Source organism: Carassius carassius, chromosome 7, assembly GCF_963082965.1.
Source record: "Carassius carassius chromosome 7, fCarCar2.1, whole genome shotgun sequence".
NCBI classification, from domain to species: Eukaryota; Metazoa; Chordata; class Actinopteri; order Cypriniformes; family Cyprinidae; genus Carassius; species Carassius carassius.
In genome coordinates, this window is record NC_081761.1 from 10565816 (window position 1) to 10583890 (window position 18075).

At 35.9% G+C, this 18075-nt stretch overlaps 1 protein-coding gene across 1 annotated transcript in view; it reads left to right on the forward strand.

The window, feature by feature from the left end:
* LOC132143515 (microtubule-associated tumor suppressor 1 homolog) overlaps positions 1–18075 on the forward strand; it is a 40247-nt gene that overhangs the window by 19964 nt on the left and 2208 nt on the right. The window contains exons 7-13 of the mRNA XM_059553789.1: positions 8158–8384; positions 13993–14059; positions 16283–16497; positions 16782–16887; positions 17011–17084; positions 17224–17319; positions 17746–17862. Of these exons, the coding sequence (XP_059409772.1) occupies positions 8158–8384; positions 13993–14059; positions 16283–16497; positions 16782–16887; positions 17011–17084; positions 17224–17319; positions 17746–17862 (902 nt within the window). The remainder of the gene's footprint in view (positions 1–8157; positions 8385–13992; positions 14060–16282; positions 16498–16781; positions 16888–17010; positions 17085–17223; positions 17320–17745; positions 17863–18075) is intronic.

The window sequence follows — 18075 nt, forward strand, 5'->3', positions numbered from 1 at the left end:
CTTAAGAGGACCTTAACACTGGAATGTGACAGATACCAGAAGATTTTATTTTAATAATTATTTATTTATCATGTTCAATTTTTTTACATTTTCTTGATTTTTCGACCCCCCCCCCATATTTTGTGGAGGATTTCCTCTCCTCCATTTAAACGTTGAAGGTCATGTTATGGTCTTCGAGACTTTGTTCCCTATCAAACTTCCATGTGAAGCTCACGGCTAAAGGACTATTCCGCAATCTCCAGCTACTGCCGGGATGCAAGAAGACCACGGTGGTCTTCCATGCAGGTTGGGAAACCTCTCCTTTCCCTTCCTCCATCTCTCAATCTCTCCCTTCATCTCTCCCTCACCATACGCCCCTTCCCCTTCCCCCTCCCATATTTCTCGTTTTGACAGCCGTCTCTTCATAGTTACCGTTGTTCTATCCGTGCTTTAAGGAGCATGTGGCAACCTTCACTATTGTTTCTTTTAACAGAAGATGCTTACAAAGAATCGTATGTGTTTGTGATTCTGTGTGTGTGTGTAAAGTAGTGAAAGGCCTGATCGCGTGATATTTCGTGAGTGATTCCTGTGCCAGAGGGCACCATGTGCAGTGCCAGAAATAGAAACTGCTAGCTGTGTTTCATCTGTGCTGTCTCTGCTTCCTTTTATTCATATGTAAACAGCACATTTACATAAACAAGGGGAAAGGTATATATTGATTTTTGTGCTGTGAGTAAATAAAGCACAGATTGATGTGATAGTGTGTGTGTGTGTGTTTATGAAGATGGTAAGGGCACAGCTGACTGCTAGGATGTGTTTCTGTGTTTTCAGATGCACATTTTATGTCTTAATTCTCTACTAAATTCTCCACCGCCCTCCTTCTTTCTAGGTCAGATGAGAATTTGGGTTAGGGTTCATGTAAGGGTGCTCTCTCCCTAACTGTCCGACCCTCTTTCTCTCTCTTTCTGTGAATCTGTTGGATGATTTCAGTCATGGGGATTAATAGGAATTCTCTTCATTATTAATTAATAGGGAATTAATAGGGTTTTCATGCTGAGAGCTGCATTCTTTTACTCCTACTGACCTAATAAATCATTTTTACATTCTTTGTAACCTATCTCTATGATAGGTTTATAGTAACTGTTGCTTTGTCAGCTCAAGTCTATCAGTATATAACATTTTTTATTTTATAACAATATCTATCTATCTATCTATCTATCTATCTATCTATCTATCTATCTATCTATCTATCTATCTATCTATCTATCTATCTATCTATCTATCTTTGTTAGTGTGTGTGTGGCATTTAATTAAGATGATTATTAAAAGTATGAACTATTAATATAAAAAAGTGTCATTCAAATATAAATACAATAAAATAATTAGCATAATTTCTTTACACAAAAAAAAAAAAAATCACACACATATATATGTATATTAATTTATTTTCCTTTTTTTCTATTTTATTTATGGGTAAAACGTGACCTGGATATGTTCACAAATATTATTTCTCTATCACACCAGTGGCATAGGTATGGCAGTCACAATATTCTCCCCACAGTGGAAAATTCCAGAATATTCTTGAACACATACATTCAGAGTGCAGCATCTCCTCATAGCTGTCTCCATAGAAACTAGGATGCTGGATCATGTGGTGCTGTTATCTACAGTCCTGATATATGTGACCTGAACAGCCGGTGTGAGTGAGTGAGTGAGTGAGTGAGTGTGTGAGACTCGAGCATCAGCAGAGAGAACAGTCTGTACATACCAAACGCTCCTGCACACACTGCACGAGATACTCAGCCTCTCTAATCAGACCAAATGCACTGATTTTAGAAATGTAATGTTGTGTGAGCATGTATATGGATATATATGTGCCAAATGCGCAGGGACACAGTGTACTCAAATTGGGCCAGCAAACTCAGACATTCATTACAGTCTTCATTTTTAATCTATTTATTCATCTGGATTTGATGGCTTGCTTTGGATTTGGAAATTTTCATCCCTCTTCATGTGATTTAATCTAAACACAGCCACTGGCCTCATTTTTATAATTCCAATCCAGATTATTTCCCCGGATCTACCTTCTCATTCTATTTTCCAACTGACTTGTGGTACCTTCATAGTACTTTTTGTCCACAATAAGGACTTTTAGGAGGTTCATTTTAGGTTAAATAACAATAAAAACATGTAGGTAGATCTGAATTAAACTAAATTATCAAAACAAGTTTGCTTGTTGTAATATTTACAGTACTTTTCAAAGTTTGGGGCCAGTGCATTTTTTTTTAAGGAATTCATACTTTTTATTCATCAAGGATACATTAAACTGATCCAAAGTGACAGTTAATACTTTCACTTTCATTTATATTTCAAATAAATGCCATTCTGTTAGACTTTCATTTTATCAATTTATCAAAGAATCTTGTCAAATGCATCACTTTTTCCACAATATTAAGCAGCACTACTCTTATTATATTTAGCATTGATTGCACAACATATCTGTGTTTTGATCAAACAAATACAGCCTTGGTGAGCTTAAGGTTTATCATTAGAGAGTTTCATTTTGCTAGATGAAACTAGGTCACAGTTAGATTGAGAAGATGTGCAGTGATCTGATTGAATGTGTTCGGTCTCCTTTTGAATGTGTGGCACTGCTTCTGTCTAAGTGAGATAATTCTTTCCATTAAGAAAAATGCTGAAACGTTTATTCAGGCTTTCCTTCAGAGTGGGTGCATAATTTCCTCATCTGCCATCCAATAATTATGTGGAAGCCTTTATTTTTTTCTTCTGTGGAGGCTTGCGGTTTGCTGGTTGTATGAGTGTGTGTGTGTGATGTTTAATATTGCTCAGAGGATTGCTCAGAGAAACAACAGCATCAGAGGAGCACCACTCTGTCTGTTAGCACAACCATGAACATATCCGGCCTGGGTGTGGACACGCTTGACGGAGCTTGTGTTTGGACGCCGGTGGTTGAGCCCTGCTCAGTGTGTATGTGTGTGGTAGCTAGTTACGGTCTGTCTCCAGTGGAGTGTTTGGGGGACAGCAATCACAGCATGTCTCCTGTCACGGTAGACCATCATAAACACTTATTACGAGGCCTAGACTGCACACTGATTACATGCTAGTTATGCACTTATTATGTTCACACACAGACGCACACACAAGCAGAGACTATGTACACTAGCTTTCATTTAACAAAGCATAGTGATGACGTTTAATGATTTTGTAATCTACAACCCGAATTCCGGAAAAGTTGGGACGTTTTTTAAATTTTAATAAAATGAAAACTAAAAGACTTTCAAATCACATGAGCCAATATTTTATTCACAATAGAACATAGATAACATAGCAAATGTTTAAACTGAGAAAGTTTACAATTTTATGCACAAAATGAGCTCATTTCAATTTTGATTTCTGCTACAGGTCTCAAAATAGTTGGGACGGGGCATGTTTACCATGGTGTAGCATCTCCTTTTCTTTTCAAAACAGTTTGAAGACGTCTGGGCATTGAGGCTATGAGTTGCTGGAGTTTTGCTGATGGAATTTGGTCCCATTCTTGCCTTATATAGATTTCCAGCTGCTGAAGAGTTCGTGGTCGTCTTTGACGTATTTTTCGTTTAATGATGCGCCAAATATTCTCTATAGGTGAAAGATCTGGACTGCAGGCAGGCCAGGTTAGCACCCGGACTCTTCTACGACGAAGCCATGCTGTTGTTATAGCTGCAGTATGTGGTTTTGCATTGTCCTGCTGAAATAAACAAGGCCTTCCCTGAAATAGACGTTGTTTGGAGGGAAGCATATGTTGCTCTAAAACCTTTATATACCTTTCAGCATTCACAGAGCCTTCCAAAACATGCAAGCTGCCCATACCGTATGCACTTATGCACCCCCATACCATCAGAGATGCTGGCTTTTGAACTGAACGCTGATAACATGCTGGAAGGTCTCCCTCCTCTTTAGCCCGGAGGACACGGCGTCCGTGATTTCCAACAAGAATGTCAAATTTGGACTCGTCTGACCATAAAACACTATTCCACTTTGAAATAGTCCATTTTAAATGAGCCTTGGCCCACAGGACTCGACGGCGCTTCTGGACCATGTTCACATATGGCTTCCTTTTTGCATGATAGAGCTTTAGTTGGCATCTGCTGATGGCACGGCGGATTGCGTTTACCGACAGTGGTTTCTGAAAGTATTCCTGAGCCCATTTAGTAATGTCATTGACACAATCATGCCGATGAGTGATGCAGTGTCGTCTGAGAGCCCGAAGACCACAGGCATCCAATAAAGGTCTCCGGCCTTGTCCCTTACGCACAGAGATTTCTCCAGTTTCTCTGAATCTTTTGATGATGTTATGCACTGTAGATGATGAGATTTGCAAAGCCTTTGCAATTTGACGTTGAGGAACATTGTTTTTAAAGTTTTCCACAATTTTTTTACGCAGTCTTTCACAGATTGGAGAGCCTCTGCCCATCTTTACTTCTGAGAGACTCTGATTCTCTAAGACAAAGCTTTTATAGCTAATCATGTTACAGACCTGATATCAATTAACTTAATTAATCACTAGATGTTCTCCCAGCTGAATCTTTTCAAAACTGCTTGCTTATTTAGCCATTTGTTGCCCCCGTGCCAACTTTTTTGAGACCTGTAGCAGGCATTAAATTTTAAATGAGCTAATTAAGTGGATAAAAGTGTAAAATTTCTCAGTTTAAACATTTACTACGTTATCTATGTTCTATTGTGAATAAAATATTGGCTCATGTGATTTGAAATTCCTTTAGTTTTCATTTTATTAAAATTTAAAAAACGTCCCAACTTTTCCGGAATTCGGGTTGTAGTAAAGCCACATTCTCTATACTGTACACCTAAGTTCATATATATATATATATATATATATATATATATATATATATATATATATATATATATATATCACCAATTTCAGCAAACTTTTAGAAAGCATCAATCAAACACAATACATAGTGAATAATCAAATAACAGTAGACAATGCATTCAATACATGAGTTTTATATTTAACTACCATAGCTTTACCCTCTCTTATTAGACATGCTACCATTGTAATACAGTACCATATCTTAAAGAGATCTGTGGCATATAAATGTGGCATAGGCCTATATAAAAGAAAAGCTATCATCCAATACCACAATAGTACCACTGCAGAGTTTTGAAAGGGTATTGGGGACATAAATCTGTGCCACAATGACATCCATAGTAGTGGAGTATTGCAGTGATGTGATCAGAGCTGATGACACAGTCCTGTGGGGTGGCAGATTGTGCAGATGTGGTCATGTGACCACAGGCAAGGGCACTGTTCAGCACTGAGTTACAGTTATTTAAGGACATTACATTTCACCTCAAAGCACACATATTCCCTCACATCACACTGAGCCAGAAAAAGACTGCAGCAGGGATCTCAAGTTTTGAAGACAGGCAAGAGTGACACTCCCAACCCATATCACCCCCCCCCCCCCCCCCCCCCTGGTGAATGTGAATGAAAGGATGCTTAGTTGCCTTTTACCTGACATCTTTGAAAGACAGATGCAATGATTAATGCATCCATGGACAGGATTATATAATTATAAAATATGACATGATTTTAAAAGTGACCTATAACATCGACTATGCAATACACTTTAATTAAATTTAGTGCTAATAAAATTATTAAGCCTATTGGAGAGAGATATATTTATAATCTGACAATATGTCAGTCATCGAGTGATAACGAAAATATGACTAGGCCTAGACTAACGTTACTTGTTCTGAGAAGATGTTGTCAGTGAACAGGCTGTAAAACTGTTGGCTAAGTAACAGACACTCATGAAAAACTGATGCTAATTATCTGGGAAACATTCTCTAACAGCAGTCAAGTTGTCATTGTTTGTGTCAAACAAGTTGTGAATTTGTTGTAACAGGAGATCATTACTTACTTTGTGCTCAAAGTGATGCTCGGAGCTCCAGTGGTTTCCTCTGTGGGTGAACGAGGAAGATGGTGAACAATTCCAGGATGCTTTTTTTTCATTGGTTGTTGCGTTAAATCTTACCCAGATACAATAGTGCTATTTTCTGATTGGCTATTGTGTAGCCTATTTCTTTTTTTTGATTGGCTGATAAGTGGCAGGCTCGATTAAGAACTCCAGGGGAGACGCGCTTGATTCCTGCCTGTTTCCATAGTGAGAGCGGCGCGACCAGATAACTTTTGGGCGCTGCGGCATATTAAATATATTATAAATAGTTTTTCTGCGTGAGAAATACAATGTGTGGCGGGAGTGCGTGACAAAAGACCGAAATGAGTGACTGTCACGCTCAATGCGTGACACTTGAGAGCCCTGCTGCAGCAATCTCTCTGTTTCAAGCCTGTGTTTAAATAATGTAACAGGGACATTCGTCAGAAGGGATCTTTGCATTATACATAAAGACTTCCAGGTTCAGAAGAAAATAGTTTTTGTAGTAAGTATAAAAAAGAAAGAGGAAATATCTGACCAATGAGCATTTTAATCATTGGACATTTATCATATATAGGATTACATATTTCTATTTATTTAATTGGATAAAATTCATAGTCAAAATAAGTAAACAACATGCTACTGAGTGTTCTTATTCATTGATGCACAAAGCAGAAAAGAGAACAAAGAATAATATGAGTGATACATTATTTGTAGATGATTTATTTTGTAAATTAATTTCTTCAAAAGCTATACGATGCTGAAAGCAGAATCTAAGGGTCATCTACAGTGAAAATATATCTGCCAGCAGGGGGCATCAGAGAGAATAGAATTATACATAATCCTATATGCATTTAAAAATTACACAATTAAATGAAATCTCATTGTGAATTCGACTGAATCAAAGTATTTGAAATTAATAAAAATCTTTCCTGAATCAAACTGAAAACCTACACTTTTCTTTTTTTGGGTGCACTGTTCCTTTAAGGCCCACTGTCCAAAGCAGTCTACAAGAGAAAGAGAGGTAAACTGCATCAGCAATAGCTAATATTCAGTTTGCACTCTTCACCTCTTCACAATGTTTGTGTGTATATTATGGTTACTTGGCAGATTTGTGTGTGGGATTTTTTAAAGTTGCTTGGTAAATACACAAACAAGGACAAAATTAGCATCTAAATTACAGTTTTTTCATACACAGACTGGGGAGTTTGACAGAAGCCAACCAAATACCAAAATTACACATACAATATATCCAGCCTTCGTCTGTCTTTATAACTTTATGTGTAAGCTTTAAATATCTACTTAAGACATGAAGAAATGATACATGTAGAATTTACATGCGAAGCAATGACAGTATTACACCTACTTTACACATATTTCTTCTTATTCTTATATAATAATTATTATACATTTTGTGACCTCATATATATATATATATATATATATATATATATATACACACACACATATATATATATATATATATATATATATATATATATATATATATACATATATATATATATATATATATATATATATATATATAACATATAAAATACTTATTTCTTACATCTCATATGTGTTATTGCTCAGTAGGCAGTTTGAGAATCGTTATAAAATTTTGCCAATTCAGTAATGGTGAACATGTTTTGTGTAGATGATATACTGATTGTTTGCAGTATGAGAGATGTGTGAGTCAATATTCTTCACAGATTATGGGATGGAAAACCTTACTTTGACTTCAGTTAGCCTATAGAAGATGAGACCGACATGCACTCTCAGTACACACACACACACACACACACACACACACACACACACACACACACACACACACTCAATATCTCTCTCTCTTTTTCTAATGCACTCTTAATGTGTTCTCTAGACCTTAGTGCATTTCCATTAAGATGCAATCCCAGCATGCACCAGGACTTTTTTTTCAGGATCAACACAAGAGAGGGCGTATGTTATTTGCGTGTCGAGTTTGTTACTTAAAGCTTTGGTTGCAGAGCTTTCCTATTAGTCATGTTCATTTCTTTCTTATGATACCATTAAGATATAAATATTTTTCTAGTGTATGGGTGTGAATGTTCTTCTCATGAGGGCAGTTTTTGCTTTCAGTTTTACTGCTTGAATTGAGGAGTATATGTGATTCTGGACTGTGAAATCATGCTGAACATAATGGCCACACTGAACACGTGCTCTTTTACAGTGGACAAGAGCTCCAAAGGGCCCAAAGCTGCAGGGGCAACAGCTGGACGGACACAGCAGCACAGCTCGGCTAGTCAAGGAGGACCGACAGAGGAAGAGGAAGAGAAAGATCTTCGTCTTCAAAATGAGAAGAAAAGTCAATGCATCCTGCATCTCCGTAAACTCATCGTTAATGGCAATCGGCGGCTGGAGGCTCTTGCCCTGGTTGTGCAGCACATCTTCAGTGAGGTTGGAGAACTTTACTGTTAAAATCTTTGTCTTTTTTTGTCTAGATGTATCTTTGTCAGGTTAATTCCCATTCATTTTCTGTTTTTCTTTCTTGCAGTGGTTTTAATATATAGATGTTGAGCATATTACTGATCTTTTGGCAAAGTGGTCTTTGGCAGAGAGCTGTGTAAAATGGTGTTTTATATATATCACCGTGTGTAATAAAGCGCTAAATTATTATCATTTAAGATCATTTAAGAACAAAGCAAAAACAGAAATTTGTGAAATGTTTTTGCAATTCGTAATAACTATTTCTGATTTGAATATATTTTAAAATGTAATTTATTTCCATGATGGCAAAGAGGATTTTTCAGCAGCCATTTATCTAGTCTTCAGTGTTTCACGATCCTTTAGCTGATTTGGCACTCAAGAAACTTCTTCTTTTTAACCATTTTTAAAACACTTGTACTACTTAATGTTTTTGTGGAAACCAACAGTATTCAAAGGTACAATACAAAGTTACTAAGGTATTAATTTCTTTCCGAAATTGTTTTTTAATTTTCCCCAAACTTTTAAACTGCAGTCTTATATAATGAAGTCTTGACTATTCAGATTATCTTCAATCAAGAGATCTTTGTTTCCTCTGTTTTATTAGTCGGATTATAATTGCAGGTATCTCAAATTATCATTTCATGAAAATGTAATTGGGTCAGATGCAATTACAAACATCTGAAATGTAATTATGGATAATCAAGCATACTACAAGGACATTTCATAATGTATGCACCTGTCAGTTTTGTCTACAAAGCAGATAAGTAGGAAATGTTTCATATGGTGGTACCATTAACCAGGATTTCCAGGTGTGTTGAAACTAAGAGGCCTCCACTCTAGATGTCATGCATGACTTAGGTTAGTCAATAAGCCAAGTTTGACCTTACCCCTTCACATGATCTCTTTGCAACCCACCGAAACACAGCTTCTTCTATTCATTCATGCTCATCGCTATCAGATCCACACGCTACTGGGCCTCTTTAGTTTGATGTTGCACTTGTGCATTGATCTCCCTCCTTTAATTTACTTCTTATCTTCAGCCATTGTTCTTGGAAATGGAATGTGGCTTCAGCGCAGCTTCGGTAGCGACTCAAGCTTGCACAATATAAGTTGAAAAGGAAACAGTTGGCCTCTTTTGGGTCTCTTTGACTAAATGTCAGAGCCATCAAACTCTGTGTATACAGCCTGGCATGATCAAATATCTGGGAGTGTCTGTAAAAGGCCTTTATTTCGTGATTGGCTGGATCCTGGATACAGTCTTGTCACAGTGCTAATCTCCATTCACCTTCTTTCGGTTTGCAAATATTTGCAGATCAAAGGAGCTGTCAATCACTAGGTGTAACTAAGTATATAAGGATTGGTCTGAATAAATCAACCATGAGGTAAACACTCTTCCAAAAACAATAGGAAGATAATAAATCACAGATTAATATTCTCTTGTATGAATGTAAGAATGTAACAGAAAATTGTTCTTAAAACAGAAATTACAATTAAGAAGCAATTCAATTGTTTTTTTGTTTTTTTTTAGCTTGCCTAACCAGTTAAACGTAATAATTAATCACCGACTTTGACATGTCCTTGCCACACGGCTTAAGGCTTATTGAATGCATTTTTAATGCTTTAACATCTTGGTAAGAAGTTTCTCAAATGTTTGTGTAGACTAATAGACCACTATCCACTATCCACTACCACTATTGTGGATACAGACTTAAATACATCCAATTATATAATGTCAGCTTGGATCATTCTGAAACCTGTGTGTGTGAGAGTGAAGTTTCAAGCCTACTCTTCATTTGATTGGAGAGTTTAGTAACACCCTATCATTTTGCATATTTGTGTATCTGACAGAGTAGGTTTGAGTGTAATGTCTGATGATGTGTGATCATCTGAAGGCATGAACTGTCTTGTATTTCCTGCATGACTGGCTGGAATAGTTCTCGATTTTGAATGTTGAAATTGATTGAGGCCAGAGAGATAAAAGCCTGCAAGAATATACAAATGTAACATCCACTCAAATAGAGGTGAATTAAGATACTAGAGATTCAAAAATAAAACTTTGGATTCTCCATAGAATAGTTTGGATCATAAAAAGGTTCTGGTGCAGATAGGTTGGAGAAAGTACTTGCCCACTGATGGCAGCCAAAAAAGGCATTCCAGAGAGGTGGAGGAATGGATTACATTTTGTTGAAAGTATTTGACAACATATATTTGTTCTTTGAAATAATGTGCACCCATAAATCATGCACTAGGCTAGGAATGTGTATTAAGAAAGTGAAATTGGGTACATTTTTATTGCGTGTTGATTTTAAATGTACTCTAATACTCTTCCTGAACTCATATCTATGTAAACACTATTAGCTAGGTTTGAAGTTGGGAACTTAAAAAGGCTAATGTAATGTCTTTCTTTCTTTTTTCTTTTTCTACTTTAAGTCAGCCATTTTCAAATGTCCAGTTTAGCCATCTCATTCCATGCATTCCTCAGTGTCCTAATGTCAATTTGTTATCTTATCTCCTTATCTCTCAATAATAGCAAGACTTCCCACATCAATTTTGATCAAAACAGCTAAAAAAACATATAGGGTACTTCACCAATCTTGCACTTCTACTCCAGAAACCCACATACTGTCTAGAAAACATAAATCTTTCACTTTCTTTCCATTAATGAAAAAAGGGAGACTTTACTTTGGGGAAAGTTGACAATTTTAGCCCTTTTGTGTCACCCACAGTGATTGATAGTGAGCACAGAGGAATGCACCAGCTGCTACTGAGCCCCAGGGGGTGGGATTTAGAGAAGGGGGTGTGGTTTATTTTCCCACCTCACTGCTGTTTGGTTGATAACAGTAGAGTAATGTTTCTCTGTACCCAGCCACCACTTAGCATTTTACCATACTTTATAGAATATAATGACATGAAATTTTTGACTTAAAAAAAAATAATAAAAAGGAAAATAACACTGTGGAAGTGTCTACTAAAAATGTTATATTTCAAGTAAAGCTAGTTCAAATAAAATTTGTTCAAGCACATGCTAATGTCGGTATGTGCTTGAACTGTCATCAAAACTGTTGCATGTGGATTTGATTAAAATCTAACTTTTAGCAAATACCTCATTACTTTCTAATTACTAATTTGTTCTGATTCTTCTTGTTTTTTTGTTGTTATTTTTTTCCACAGCCATGCAGTCCTGTGGTCTTCTGCCATGTAACGGTTCCCATGTTGATCATAATATTATATAAAGTCCAATACACCAAGAACAGTCTCATTTATAGAACAGCCATGTTATGTAACTCTGAAATCACCTTTGGACTTACTTCTTTCCTATGTACCCTGGCAAAATGTGATTCATCCATTACTCTGGTCTCAGTATATCAGTAAGAACCAATCAAATTGGTTGTCTATAAAAAAAGATAGATTTTCTTCATAACCACAGAACCAACTTTTCCACCTACTCACCCTTTCAACATTCATCTTTCCATTTTCTCTTATCTGAGTTTCCACGCCCTCTCTCTTAGGAGGAATACGGTAGCAGGTCTGTGATAGGGAGGGAGTTGTTTCTAATGCAGCATGCCTGGAGACTGATGCTGACAGACCAGTTTTTAGCGTAGAGAAGGAGGAAAGTATTGAGGATTGTTGGGTTGTTTGACCGGCGGGGGAGAAGAGAGAGCAGGAGTGTGAGTTTGAGGAGAAGATGGGCTCCTCCGGGAGCAAACCTGGCTTGAAGAAGCTTCCAGGCTCCAAGAAGAATCAAAAGGTGTAGTTTAGTTCCTTTGAGTGGTTATTTTGCCATTACTGGTATTGGAAGATTTATTAGTTGCTACTCTATTTCTCAGAAACTTTTTTCTCAAAGTGTAGGTATGTTTTGATTCTTAACTTCCTGCTTATCAACCAAACTATTGTCAATGTTGACAGGTGATTCAGTATGGTTTATGATGGCAGCTGTGTGTCATGTGTTGTGCATATGGAATCATCTTTATTTATGTTTCCAGTTTTTCAGTGTGTGCATTCAAACTTGAAGTGCACAGTCACATGCTTGAGTCTGTAGAAGGCGTTCTTTGAATGTTTTGCCCATGCAAAATGTGTTTTTGTATAGTTCAGTGGTGTAAAGCTCATGTCCTCTTATCTCAGGCCATGCACCCGAGTGTATGTGAGTACAGTAATCATAACAGGGAGTCTGACTTCAGTTTGGACGTGAGGTTTGTGTGTCAGTCAGCATGTTCTGTTAAGAACACATCTATCACATGTTCCTCAGTCTTTATCACAGAACATAGTAATCTCTCCCAGGCCATGTGATCTGTGGTGGCTAAGAGGTTACTTCAACATTAAGCGTCACTTAACCATGGACACACACACATATGTCTTTCCTGGAACATTAAAATCAGCCTCACACTAACTCTTGATCATGTTGCAGATAAGAAACTGTTTGTGATGATTCATATCCAACATCAACAACAACCCATTCTGTCAGTACTGACAGTGTCCAGTTGAGAGTCACACATAATGCATGATATCATTGCAAAAGCTTCGGGATTTCAGAGTGTTTTATTCATAATTCTAATCAAATGTAAGGCTTGGTTTTTTACAGTATGTTTGAAGTTGAGTTGAAGCATTTCTTGAATCTTTTCAAGGTTTTGGGGAAATTTTTATGACTTGTAGTGCAGTTATTCTTATTCTGTGGACCACAGGTAGTCAAAGTTATTGGATGTTTAAAAACAAATGCATCTAAATTTATAACTATAATAGACAAAGGAGTAACAACATTACATTAAATGACTGATTAATCAATTCATAACAATAAAATAGTTAACTAATTATGTTAACATTAATTTGGGATTTAAATATGTTTGAATATGTTCTTATTTAACAAACATTGGGCTCATAGAAGTTCATTGGCTGTGAGTCAAAGTAGCTTAATGAAGAGTATTTCAATGAAAGAGGAATTTGCTAAATATGTGGTCATGGTTTCCCCCAGTAGCGATTATTTGGTTATCATCTGTATATGCTTATTAATATTTTCAATTAGCTTTTATTTTTATATTATCAGTTTCCTTTAAATTTTGCTTTTGTCATTTTATTAGTTATTTTAATCTAGTAATAATAATAATAATACATTTTATTTAGTATAGCGCCTTTAAAAGAGTACTTTCTCAAAGCACTTAACAACACAAGCAAACACAGCAATCCAGAGTAATACACAAAAATACTGAATAACAATCAGTTAAAATAAAAAAAGTTTTTAGAAAAATTTGCTTCCCTGATGTGTATGTATGTAGCTTTTATATATTTTTTTAATCATTCGTTTTAGTCATTTTAGTGCTTCAAATTCATTGTATGTTTTTGATTTTTATTAAAATGTTTCTAAAATGTTTTAAGAACCATTGCATTGTGACAATGTGATAAATGTGATATTTATTCTTTCAAAAATATATAATTTTTTAAAGAATATAAATTCATCTTTTCCTATACAGTGTAATACTATATATTATTTTACCATAAAATCTTTCTTTATGTAACTAGCTATGTTTTTACACATTCTTGATTTGTCTGAGTGACTCATTTTTGGTTTTGTTTCTTCTTGTTATAGCGTGAGGTGGCAGTCAAACAGAGGGAAGAACTTTCTGTCCAAATCAACAACCTGCGAGAGCAACTGGGTAAGCAACACATGTCCAGTCACACACCGAGACTTGGTTATTATGTCCCTTCTCAACGCTCACAGACCGAAAGCTTTCATCTTGGTTAGATAGCAGTCATTTAACAGGTGCTTTTATTCAGAGTGACTAGAAAAACACTAATTGTAGGGAAAGTCTCTGTGAGAAACCTTGGAATAACTGCCTTGCTCAAGGGCACAATTCTGATAAAATAGGTCTGTGTGAATGTCTAGTTTCGGGGTCACACCTAGTTGCAATTGCGGAATCTGTCTGGGGTTTTTTTTTCTTACGGATTATTTACCCAAGCCATATTTAGCTGTATTCATTCAACTCTTCTTAAGAAAGTGTTAAATTCTAGTGATCTATGTATCTTTTCTTTGTCTATATTATCATTAACACAACTTAGCTTGTGTTTGGAGCTTTATTACCTTGCTGTGAATTGCCAGCCACGTATTGGATGATATTATTCTCCACATTCCAGAGTGAGACTGTTTCATGTTTTATCCTGTTGAATTATCTGTTCTGATGAGCATTGTATTGATGGAAGTGTACAGCTAATTATTTGGAAATTGGGAAACCGATGTTAACAAGCACACAGCAATCACATTCCACCTGTTTTATTACGCCCTGTAGACGTTTGACTGCCTTTTATTGTGTTTGCAGTTGGTGTTTTTGTTTGTATGTGTTAGCAACAAAATATGACTCCTCGGTCCATTCGTACCTTGAACACAAATGCACACACATTCTTGGCAAGCCTGGACACACACATTTCTAATGCTGTAGAGTGGTAGGGATGTGCAGCTTGTTATGTTTAATTAGTCCGACCTTACGCACTGACATGGCCTTTGGCTTCGGGACAAGTGTGAGGGATGTGTGTGGTGCATGAGGAATGTTTCACACACACTGGCTCCTGTCTGAAGGAGGTTGGCCAAATGACACTCTTCTCCTAGTTCAGTCCTCACAGAATTCAAAGAAATAGTTATCCTGAGGCTTCGGAAACACATGTATGCTAGGCTTAAATGTCCATTAAAACTTTGAGAGGAATCCTAACTGCACTTCGCAGAATTTGTAATTGTCATTTTAATGTAAATGCACTGATATATATATATATATATATATATATATATATATATATATATATATATATATATATTTAATTAAGAGTATAATTCTTAATACAGCATGTTCTAGATTCAAATCTTGATTTTACAGAATAATTAGCTAATAAAATTAGTTCCATTCTAGATTCTATTGATACTTTTGGGAATTAAACCATCAGCATGTTCCAGATTATACTGGCCGAATAATAATAATAAAAAAAAAAAAAAAAAAAAAATATATATATAATTCAAGTTTTAATTCAAGTTTATTTGTATATATATATATATATGTATATGTATTATGGCATTTATTAATATTTTGAATTAACTTTTCTTTTTATATTTTCAGTTTTCATTATTTAAATTGTTTATATTTGTAATGTTCTTTTAAATTTTTCTTGTTAATATTTTTTGTATTTCTTTTTAGCTTTAATTTATTTTTAGTCATTTTATTACTTCAAATGTGCATTTCTGTTCTATCCCGTTTCTTATTATTTTATTTCATATTTATTTCAGTTAACAAAAACAATTTTCAGAAGTTTTAACTTTTAGAAGTGTTCTTCTGTTTCAATTTACATTAGGTTCAAATCTAGTTTTTAATCTCTTTGTCGAATTAAACCCATGGCACTTTCTTGATTTTATGTTATATTCTACTGGCTCCATCAGCAGAATTTAGAATAGAATTCTGACAACTTAATGAATTTTACCACCTGCACATTCTAGGTTCAGTTCTGGATTTTCCTGACTCTGTAGAAAATTGACCAACTGGTGGATTCTATATTGTTTTGTCTAGATTCAATAAAATTTGTAATAAAATCTAGAATGTACTGATGGTTTTGGGAATCTGTTCAAGTTTCTATCAAGACTAATTCCAAATTCTTCAAAACCCTAATTCAAGACCTGTCCAAGAAATATTGTTGTAAACAGAGAGAGAATCTATTCCAGCATTTAATTCAAGTAGCCCCAGTGTGTTAGATATGGAGTAGATGCATCTAAAACTTAAATCCAGACCAAGAACTAAGACAAAGCCAAGTTTATTTAACTCTTGAGAGTTCTGAAGATCAGGACCACAGGTTCAAGAATCATCTTCTTCCTAACATGCTCCTCTCTATCACTTAATTCCCAGGCAACTCTATCTCAAGTTGTGAACAGCTGGAGAAAGAGAAGGAGGAGGTGCATGTAACTTTGGAGGCATTGTTTCAGAAACTACAGGAGCAGCATCAGACAGAACTACAGCAGCTGGAGGAGCAGCTGAAGGACTTCTACTCCGCCGAATGGGACAAGACCCACGAGGCCTATCAGAGAGAGGCGGATAAATGCAGGGCTCTCATGCAGCAGCAGGTGGGATCTTACCTGGGCTAGCCTCTGCTTTCATCACACAGAAATCACAAGTGTTATGTTATCATGTTAAATTGGCTCTAATCACACAATTTTACGTCTGGTTTATTGTGAATTTTTTTTTTTTTTTGTCTTTAAATTCATTAATTTATAATTGTTTTGACTGTGAATACATGGCATCAGTAACTAAAAACATTTTTACGTGATGGTGCATCTGTTCTGCAATACCAACCAGTGCGACTTAAGCAAAAAAATTAAAAAATAAAACTTTTTTTTTCCACTGACAGGTGGAGGATGTGAGGAGCAGACAAGAAGCACTGAGGAGCCAACAGGAAGTGGCACACACTCAGCAGATAAAAGCACTGAAACAGGAACATGAGACTTCACTTGCAGGTAATTTCCCTCATCAGAAGGCCTATTGTTTATCCTTTCATTAAATGCACTATATTTTAATTTTGATCTAATCTTTCTGTCAGAGGAGGAAAATCAATCAATTTTTTTTTTTTCATTTTCCAGAGCTCAGGAAGACTCATGAACAGGACGTGCAAGAACTTGATAAAACACTCAAGGAATCTGAAGCCATGCTCAATGTATGCATCGCCGTCTTAGCATACGAATACGAATTAACTTACTTTAATCTTCAGAATGTATAGTATTCATATTATGCTTAATTTGCACATTTTTGGCTTTCTGTTAATTGTTTTTTAATCACTTTTCTTTCCCCTACAGGAGAAAATTCTGAATTTGACAGCAGAAAACGAGGCTTTGAAAGAAAGACTGAGAGAAGAAGAGCAACGGAGGAGAGCTCTTGCAGACAAAAGTCAGGTAAAATATGTATTTATTTTATTCCTTTTTAAATATTTCCATTAGACTTATAAATTTTTCTTTTCATTTTAGTTCTGTTAATTTTAGTACTTCAATTTAGTTTTGCATTTATAATTTTTACATTTTCATGTATTATTTACATGATATTGTAGTTCAGCTGTTTTTCTATGAACAAAAATGACTGTTAATAGTTATAACAACTGTGTCCTAATGCAGTCCATTAGAAATGTTTAGATTTGTGTGGTTTTTCTGTTCTGGTGTGCTTGTCGACAACATCGTCCCCAACCGTGGTTTCAAGCGGGCCATCTGATTAAGCTAGTTACTGTGACCCATGCCAAGCCTGTGACCTGTAGAGTTGCTCCATGTATTTCTTTGTAGTCCCAGATGCCGTTAACACAAACTGAGCACCTTTTTCTCTGTGTGCAGAAGGACGCCCACACACTGTATTTGGAACAAGAGCTGGAGAGTCTCAGAGCTGTGCTGGAAATAAAGACCAACAAGATACACCAGCAAGAAAAGAAACTCATGCAGATGGACAAACTGGTGAGAATATGCACACGTGTAATAAATATGCATTTGATGCCCCTGTAGCTTCCTTGTGGCATTATGAGCCCATCAAATTCTGGTTACATTTGCCTCTATCACTGTATCTATAATCAGCCTTTGCCAGGTCAGCTGTCTTCATGTAAAGTAGCTTTCTTATATTCCTATTACATCATTTATGTCACTGTTAGATATAGTAGAATAGTTAACCCC